Genomic DNA, 9,711 nt, shown 5'->3' on the forward strand with positions numbered 1-9,711 from the left:
ACACCAACAATAATATTTTATATTTATTGATGGCATTGTGTATTCATGTGTGTACATAAGTTTTCCTCCTCAGGAGAAAAACCACACTCCATTCAAGATTGAAATCTTTTTCTTTTAGCCTTTGAAGACTCCCTGTTTGTGAGACTGTAACACTTTCTCCAGTGTGTCTACAGTGCAAACAACAGTAGAAAATTGAGACAGTAGCCCCCTGCAACCAGAGCAGACCCTGGAGCCAATTCCCAGAGCCTGGTGATCAGTCTAGGGTAAAATACCCCACACTGAGACATTCCTTGTCAGCTGGTGATGTCTTCCTTGATGCTTCATTTCTCTAGTAACCAACTCTGGTCTTGCATTATTCCCTGTGTATGGGATGCATTTTGACAGAAATTAAGCTTTTCTTCAAGGGGATGAGAATTACATGTATTACTTCACTCAACATAAACGTCTACAATTTGGGCAACCAATGCTGACTCAGTTTTGCCTCCTTTCTCCTCCCATTAGCTCTGCCAAGCCAGCACCTGGGCACACCAACCTACTTCCATGACTGTCCATACATCATCAACCAAATGAGGGTTGAATCTGGTTTCAGTCACATCTGAGTAGCTCCCTGGAATTTAATGTGGTGAAGTTGAGATTAAGCTGAACTTTGTGGGTCTGTGAACAGGAGCTGGATGCTCCTAGGTGGAGATCACCACCCCCCATTTCACTCGTGATCCCTCTGGAGCATGACTTTTCTTCTGTTCCACTAATTCCCAGTACAAGCACAGTGTAAACTTCCCTGAGCCCAAAAGTCTCACCATCCACATTTCTGTGAGTTCCTTCCCCATTCATTATTTATTTCTCCAAGGAAATTCACATTCCTCTGAGCCCACAATCCTCACAGGCTCAGGTATAAATAAAGGAGGTTGGGTGAGGTCCTTTAGGAGCAGAATCTCAGACCAGGAAAAATAATAATTTGTAAGACACAGCATGTTTCTATATACTGATGGTCTGTTTCTGTTATGCCTTAGAACTGAAAAGACTAATGCTTCCTTAATTGCAATGGCAGCTATTATGATTGTAAACATAAATCCTTTCTTTTATCCTTCAGATACCATCTCAACACTCCTGAGCTAATACCTCTTGCCCTTTCCTGTCTTAATATATCAGCTCTTGGGGGAGGAATCCAAATTTAAACTTCAAGGCCACAGAGGCTCAGGACAACTCAGAGCCTGCCCTGGGAGAGCAAGAGGGAGAACAGTTGTGATTTAATTTTAGGCAAACATTTCTTTATGTGTCTCTCTCTCCCTACACCTCCTCTCCCCAAGAAAATAAATATTTCTTTCATTCCTAGATCACGCTGGAAGCTGATTTCTTTTCACCTTTGAAAGAATTCACTAGATTATTCCCCACCTGCAGCTTCCTAAAGTGACTCCTAGACTGAAGTGCTGTTCTTATCAGCCCACCCTGCAATTACCGGGAGACAAGAGGCACCCTGCAAAAACTGTGACAGAACAAAATCATTTCACAGTGATTTATTAGGCATGCAGCCACTAATGACTTTGCAAGTGTGGAAAGCAAGATGGAGGGGCAGAGCCTGAGCCAACAGTAGCTGTCAGAACATCATTGTCATCTATCGGGTTAGAAATATTTAACCCATCTGATGTTCAGCCTGGCATCCCCCCATAACACCAAGCCTGGAAACAGCAATAAATTTTGACATTGAGGAGTCCCTTCAAAATCACAGAGGTTGACAAAGAAAAGGGAGAAACTGTGCAGAGATGTTTCTTTGTGTACATGGAACATAAAGAACCCCGATCTCCAAGCATATCCTTCTAGTGCACCAACTCTGCTGTCAGGGCTGAAGTACCAGAGGCAAGAGCCACCTCACTGAACTGACAGGTGTTTTGATATTCATTCACAGATGTTATTTTTGTGCTTATTGTGAAAAAAAAAACCTTCTTGTTCTTTTGAATAAAAAGTCACCTTGCGATGTATTTGAGAAACATCCAAGGAAGTGCCAAGCTCCTGCAATTCCCACCTGCTGGGAGCAGCAGGTGCTTGGCACCTGGCATAGTGAAGCTCTTGAGAGAAGTTCTGCCCTCAGTTGTGCTCATGTAAATACAACATAACTTTGCCAGCACTGACTGAACCATCCCAGATGAAATTAAAAGTAAACAAGAGCAGAATATAATTTTTTTTCAGCACCAGGGGCCTACAATGGTAATGTTAACATTAGAACAGATCGATTTTGCAAGATGACAAAAGAACATTCTGATCTCACTGCTGTGAGCTCCTACTCAGCAGACAATTGCATCCCATCTCGAAATAGAGTTTTAAAAATGTTCAAAGCAATGTGCAAGCATTAACTTCTAATGGCTTAAAAAGGAATTTTATAATGCTAATGTCTTCATATTACAGCTATGATGTATCTAGAGAGCAAAGGTTTCTATTTAAATCTCTAGCAGCTTTCAAAGATATTTGGACCAGAAATTTCCATTTAGGTATCTCTAATTTCAAGACTTCTGAGTGTGCTGCTGGGACAGACAGAGGTTGATATGACCTTTACAAAGGCTCCTGCAATTATATTCTGGTCCATCTAAATTACTAGTTTAAGTCAGTTGTGTATCTACAAAGAAAACAACAACCAAACAAGATGTTCCATCATCCCAGCCATTTAACAAACACTCCCCTGCCATGCTACAGAATAGAGTGGTCCCTACTTTATTCTTGGCTACTGAACACAAGCTGAGAGCAGTGGGGAAAGCCAGCCTGCAGGAATTTAGTGACCCACCATCACTCCCAGAAGTACAGGCAGGGCACCACCCACCTGTGCTGAGGGAGGCTGAGCACAGAAAGAAGGTGAAAATAGTGTGTTTCCAGATTTTTTGTATCATGTCTTGTCCTTCCTTGAGAAAGGTATGCCTGAGAAATGCCCTGGAGTGTTGCAAACCACAAAACTAGCTTTGATCTGTTTTTTCCCCACTGTCGCAAACAAACCCAAAACAATAAAACTGTGTGGGGGAGAGAAAAAATGCATATAACTTTCTTTTCAGAAACCCCTATTATTCCAGAATCCTCTAACCTAATTATAGTGTATTTTGCTTACTTCCCCCCCTTTTTTTTTCCACAATATATATTATTTTTTCAATCAGCATTTCTGCGTGACCAATAAATATGTTTTAGGTCAGCCTGCATCACAACAGTACCTCTCTGTCCCACTGCTGTCTCCCTCCCCTCCTACTCAGACCTTGTTAGCTCTTCTCTTGTTCCTAATTTGAAGATCCAAATGAGCATGAATTACGCGTCTCAGCAATAAACATGATCTCAAGAAACACAAAGAAGAGGATGAACAAAATAAAAATTACAGTCTGGCGAAAGCTCCCTTGACAACTACAGCTACACTGACAGGCGCCACTGAAATAATAGGAATGATGCTTCAAAACAACAGCCAAGAAAACGTTATGAAAGAGAAAAAAAAACTAGTCTAAACAGATCTTTTCAAATGCAGATTCCTCTGTCAAGTAAGGAGAATGTGAAAAATGTTCTTTCTTATAGCACAGCCATGTTCAAACTCTGCCAGATTAGAGAAAACCACTAAAAATATGAGTACAACCATGGGCTCAATAGTCCATTTGAGGAATGTTAGAATGATGCAGAATGGAAGAGAAGGGTCATATTTTGAGGATGGAGAGGAAAGATGGAAGGTATTATTACCAACTGGGTGAACAGCAAAACTTCTGTTGGCTTCAGTGCAACATCAGGTATTTGCAAGCTTGTGTATCTGAGTCCCTACCATTATCCAGGTGACAAACTGCATATCAAAAAGCCAAAAGATGATTAACATGAAATATTATGACCCACTACTAAAAATGTTCCATCCAAGAGAGAATTAAGGCAAAACTCATGAAGAAAGGTTGTCTATGGATTAGGGAGGAAATTAGGAAAAAAAGCATTAACATTCCTCTGTCAATAATGATTTAATGCTAATGAGCTCCTTAAGTACTTTTTTTCATGTTAGCTTCACACCATAAAAGGAGGAAAATTATCCTAAATTCTGGTGTGGTCAGAGATATCTGCTGATCAGCAGGTATTTCAAAAACACCAGGTGGATGCTGTAAAATCCTGCAACAAGCACAGGAAAATCCCAAACTACCTATGGCTCCTCAGCAGGCAGAAAATGCAGCTCCTGAGAGCAGCAGTGGGGATCCAACTGCACAAGAATTTCTGGCCAGACTGAGTCAGAGGTGGGGGGGCAGTGGAAAGAGATGGCAGAGACAATATTGCAGCAGGGTGGGAAGGAATAATGAGCACAGGGGGAGTGGTGCTTTGGTGTGGTACATTTTATTTGCTGGTATTTTACATCCCTATTGTGAAGTACTACTGGCAACATGGTAAAGTTTATTGCCTAAAATCTTCTGTCACAAATACATAGGCAACACCCATTTCTGTTAGGAAAAACAGACCCTTTTCTTCTACTACTGAATGCACTCTGAGCTCCACAAGTTTGGCTTGGGCTCTTGGGCTTGCATTCCTCCCCAGAGAAAAATAAAATCTGCAGAAGAGTCATGTACTTTTCCTCCATTTTATTCCACACACTCGAGACACCTAATAAATTTGCTTTGACTTCTTATTCTTTCCTAAAACAAAGGAAAATCTTAGAACCACAAATATCTTTTTGCTCCTTGGTGGCCTGGCAGAGATATGGGTAGAACTGTTTCCCACTTTTATATAATGAGATTTAAAACAAACTAATAAACAAAACAAAACAACAAAAAAAGGAAACCAAACACCAATAAACAATAAAACAGAGGGCACAGAGACGATACAAGGACTTTGCTATTTCTTGCCAGAAGCACTGAAACCAAAAGTACATCAGGACTGAGAATAGAAAACTAATAGCTACATGGATCACAAGAACATCCCAATAGTAAAAAACCCAGTAATTTAAGTTTTGAAAGGCATGTAATTCTGAAGACGGAGCCAGTCAGCCTTTCAGTACTCACTGGAAATAGAAACTTTTTATCTGTGGTTATTCTGTATCTGTATCTAGAATTTCTTACATGTTACTTTATAGTGGAATATACAGAACAGAGCTGGTGAACAGACTGCAGGGCTCACTAGTTTTCTCCACTGGGAATCCAGCTGCCCTCCCTGCTCTTTTAGCAGTGACCAGACTGCTTGGATCCAAATCTGAGCCAGCCCTGGGTTCCCCAGCCCTGGGAAATTCAGAAGTGGATTAGTCTCGAGAGGGAAGAATCAGATTAAACGCTGGTTCAGCCACAGGCAGGGACAGTTCCCGGAGCCAAAGCTGGGAAAGTTGAGACCAGCGTTTGGGGGTGAGCAGACCTTCTGCCGTACCGTGCTGCGAGAGGGAACTGGGTGAGACAAACTGAGCCAAACCACAGCCCAGGGCACTTGTACAGCAGGTAGTAAGAGTCACTTCTGAAACTGGGATAGGGGGATACACCTCCGTGCCACGGATCCTGCATCCTGGGCTCCCAGCACTGCATGGGAGCCAAGATCCCACTGTTCAGCCCACCCCAGGTGTGCAGGACTCGCCTGTTGCAGGGTGCACCCCCAGCCCAGCGTGCCCCAAACTGCAGAGCTCGGCAGGAAACACAACAAACACAAAACACCTCTCCCTGCCTTTCGCTGCGCTCCGTGGCAGAGAAAAACATGCCCAAGCCACGCCAGCTGCCGAACGGGAGGAAAAGCGAGGAGCCACTTACGGGGATGTGCACTCGCAACATGAGTTTCTTGCGGCTGGAGCTTTTCCTGCTGCTGCTGCTGCTGGAGGCATCTTTCTTCTTGTCCATGGCAGTGCTTCCCATGCCTTCACCCAAGCCTGGTGCTGAGCGATGGATCTGGGAGGGAGGCTCCTCTTCCACCTCTCCCCACCGTCCCACGGGCCGCAGTTACTCCAGGCTCCTTATTTTCTTTTTTCTTTTCTCTCTTTTTTTTTTCTCCCCCTTCCTGATGGCCTTAGGAGCTCCGGTCTTTAATCCCAGCAGCGAGGTGTCAGGGGGGACCTTCGCAAGAGCATGAGATGCCCTCACAGACGCTGCTCCCTTTCTCACTCTTCCGCCCTTTCAAAAATATCCGGAGCATCCTGGGGGAGGGGGGGAGAAAGTTTCCTTCCCCTCGCCCAGCTCGGCCGCACTCTCACCGAAAGAGAGAGAGAAAAAAAAAATAAAAAAACAACCCCCCCAAACACCCAAAGGCCAGAAAACCCGAAAAGGGGAAGCGCTCGGGCGACGCTTCTGGCAGACTGGGGAGTCCCGCGGGAAGGGAGGGAGGGAGGGAGGGAAGTGGGGCAGGAGGATGGGAGGAGGTGCCCGGGAGCTCCGAGAGCCCCGGCGGGGTCCCCAGGAGCTGCCAAACGAGCACCAGGCAACTTTCTCGCAGTCCGGCCGCTCCCCACCCCGAGCTGCCGCTCGCCCTGGGCCGCCCCTCCGGAGCTGGAGCTGTGCCTGCATTCGCGGAGCACAGAGGTGGGCGAAAAGGCTGCGTTTCACCTTGCCAAAAACGCCCCAAGGCGGCGCGGCTCCTCTCCCTCCCGACCTCCCAGGCTGTTTCCTCGCTCCCTCCCCTCAGGGTTTCTCCCGGCCGTGCCCTCAGCCGGGGGTGTTTCTTTCCCCCAGGCGCCGCTTCCCAGCCGCGCTCCCCGCAGCCCAGCAAGGAGGGGGCCCCGGCAGGCTCCATTCCCTCTGGGTAAAACCCCAGGCTGCCCTGCCTCTGCCGGGCTGACAGAGAACGTGTGCCAAGCTCAGGAGGGCCGCAGTCCACTCCTGAACGTAGATTTTTCCTCTCCCTCCCTCCAAAAAGCCTTCAGCGCGCTTGCACATTCAGCCGAGCGAAAAGAAGCGGCTCAGCTCCCGCGGGCGAATGGATTTGGTGTCACCGGGTCCCAGAGAAGGAAAAGCTCCCAACATCCCTTCACCTGTGGCTGTGCTGCTGCTGCTCAGAGCAACCCCACGGCAGTGCCACCCTGCTGCCAGGCTGCCACCAGGGCTGAGAGTCTGGGACAGCAAGGACAGAGAGGTGTCTTTTCTTTAGGACGGCAGGTGGTTTAAACAAGCATACGTGCTGCATCAAAATATGGGGGTTTGTTTCAGCAGTGCCTCTTCTTCCCTTGACAATCCCTTGCTGAGAGTCTGGGACAGCAAGGACAGAGAGGTGTCTTTTCTTTAGGACGGCAGGTGGTTTAAGCAAGCATATGTGCTGCATCAAAATATGGGGGTTTGTTTCAGAAGTGCCTCTTCTTCTCTTGACAATCTCTGCATCTCTTTACAGTGCCTGAATTTGAGGATAAGGCCAAGCCCGTTACAGGCACAGACCTTTGATCGCAGCTCTTACACTCAGATTTTCCTTGGTTCACAGATGTGCGTGTATGCATTCACAAAGCCAACACTGTAATCGCTCCCAGCAAATCTTAAAGGATTCTATAAAACAATTATTGAGGAGAGAAGGGACAAGAGTTTTCCTCAAAAATCTTATCTTCTGAAAAAATACAGAAGGGTTATGGTGGTTCTCATCAAAAAATACAAGAATTCAGATTTATTTCCCTCCTTATGGAAGTTCAGTGTTTAACAGGTGCAAAGCTTGGTTGGGTGTAAAGCCTGTAGCCACTTCCCTAAAACCGTAGAGAATTAAATAAAAATATGACCTCTTTAATGAAATAGACAACTGTCCTATAGGTTCCTACAGAATGTCGTGGAAGGAAACAGACCTGGAAATGAAACAGGGGTTAAGATCACTGACATCAGCTCGGGAAGGGATATGGATAGGTCTGTAACACCTGCTTTCTCCCAATATTTATATAAACTCTGCCCACAAGGTGCTGTTGCCAAGGGATATGGGAATGACTGGAATAAAGAAATGAAAAAATTACCAAGAAGCATGCCTATGAAAAAACTGTCACAAGATTTTTCTAGCTACTGTGGTGTTGAAGGTTAAAAAATCAGGGAAGAAAAGGGAGAATTTCTTTAAAAGGATTTTAGCAATTGGTATTTTAAGCACGTAGATATTCTGGCCATTCTTCATTAAATTCACTAAATTTACTAAATTCGTTAATTAATTCAAGTTGGAATAAAATCTACCATATAAATACTCCTTTCCCTTGCTTATGCAAAATTGTTTCCCATAATATAATAATTTATTTTCTACATTTAATATTTTAAATCTAAATTAATTATTCTTCTTTCAGATTATTTGTATGAATAATTGCGGCTATTGTAAAAGAAGTTTCAGAAAGTGACATAAAGGCAGAATGACCAAATTCCCAAACCTAAAAAAACTCCACAAATCAACCTCCCCCCCACAAATCAACCTATCCCCATCAGGATATTGCCTTAAGCATGTTTATCACTTTCAGAATACCACAATAAGGAGTTATCCTTATTTTTTTTTCCGTTGACCCTCTAAGATCTCAAATATGACCTTTGATTCTCCAGTCATATTTTTAAACTTTTCATTGCAGCTCTGAGGATTAGAGACATGTTAAAACAAACAAACAAAAAAGAAAACATGCTACACTTCAGGAGCTTGACTCCTTGTAAAATCAAGTGTTAATAAGACCCTGCTATAAAATAATCACCAATTATTTCAGACATTAGGGCACCATGTTTTTATCCCTCTTTGCTTTTTATCTTTCATGGATAAATGTAGCCAGCATATGAACAAACAACATTGTAAATACTTTTAATGAGATCTGAAGTTATTTTTATCTATTTGACTACCAACAACCACGTTTTCAGATGCATGTAAGCATGTAAATTACTAATTTCAGAGACAAATGGGTACTAAAACACTTTGGAGAATATTATAGAATCACAGAGTGGTTTGGGTTGGAAGAGATATTAAAGAGTATCTGGTTCCAACCCCCTTCCCATGGCCAAGGACACCTTCCACTAGACCAAGTTGCTCAGAGCTCCATCCAGCCTGGCTGTGAACATTTCCAGGGATGGGACATCACATTTATCACCCAAATACTTCCAAGTTTCATGACCCCTCAGAGGGGCAAAGCAGAACAGCATTTCAAACACACCAGACACGCTTTGCCTCTCCCCAACACCACCTGAATGCTCCCCATTATAACTCAGCCTTACCTGTAACTAAGCAGAAGCAGCACATTTTGGGCTACACCCTGGCACAGGACTTACCCTACTTAATCCTTAAATACAGGTTGAGTCAATTTTTCCATAATAAATTTCCCTGAGTACATTGCTATGTTTCTAAAATAGCCATAAAACTCTGCTTTGAGCCTTGGTTGTACCGATTATAATTGCTGTAAGGAAAACAACATGGCACCAGCAAACTTTTGTGCTGAGGTTCCACATGCAATATGTAGAGATTTTCTAAAAACTTTAAATTTCACTGAGAAAGCATATTTTTTAAAAAGTGATGTATGGGGAAACCTATGTGAGTTGTTGATGGGTTTTAAATCTTTATTAAAACCAGCATTTTTTTGGTAATGCTTTATAGTTTGTTGTTGGTAATACCATATATATTGCATTAGAGAAAAAAGTATCTGTGGAAAAAAACCAAAACGCTATTATTCTTTCTCTGCAGATGATCTATTCATCATACTGTGAGCATTCAATGTAGATTTTTCACACATGCAATCTGTAGGTATATTTTAGGCACAAACCCCTGCAGAAGTCTCATTTTGGGTGACTACATTTCCTACTGTAAATAATGTGTGTATTCCATACTAGGGTTAATGTAATT

General features: G+C 43.6%; 1 protein-coding gene across 1 annotated transcript in view; it reads right to left on the reverse strand.

The window, feature by feature from the left end:
• The window catches only part of PRKAG2 (protein kinase AMP-activated non-catalytic subunit gamma 2), a 215,840-nt gene extending 209,876 nt beyond the window's left edge, over positions 1-5,964 (reverse strand). The window contains exon 1 of the mRNA XM_005424346.2: positions 5,712-5,964. Within this exon, the coding sequence (XP_005424403.1) occupies positions 5,712-5,813 (102 nt within the window). The 5' untranslated portion in view covers positions 5,814-5,964. The remainder of the gene's footprint in view (positions 1-5,711) is intronic.
• Positions 5,965-9,711: the final 3,747 nt, after the last annotated feature.

The sequence above is a fragment of the Geospiza fortis genome, unplaced genomic scaffold (assembly GCF_000277835.1).
Source record: "Geospiza fortis unplaced genomic scaffold, GeoFor_1.0 scaffold182, whole genome shotgun sequence".
NCBI classification, from domain to species: domain Eukaryota; kingdom Metazoa; phylum Chordata; class Aves; order Passeriformes; family Thraupidae; genus Geospiza; species Geospiza fortis.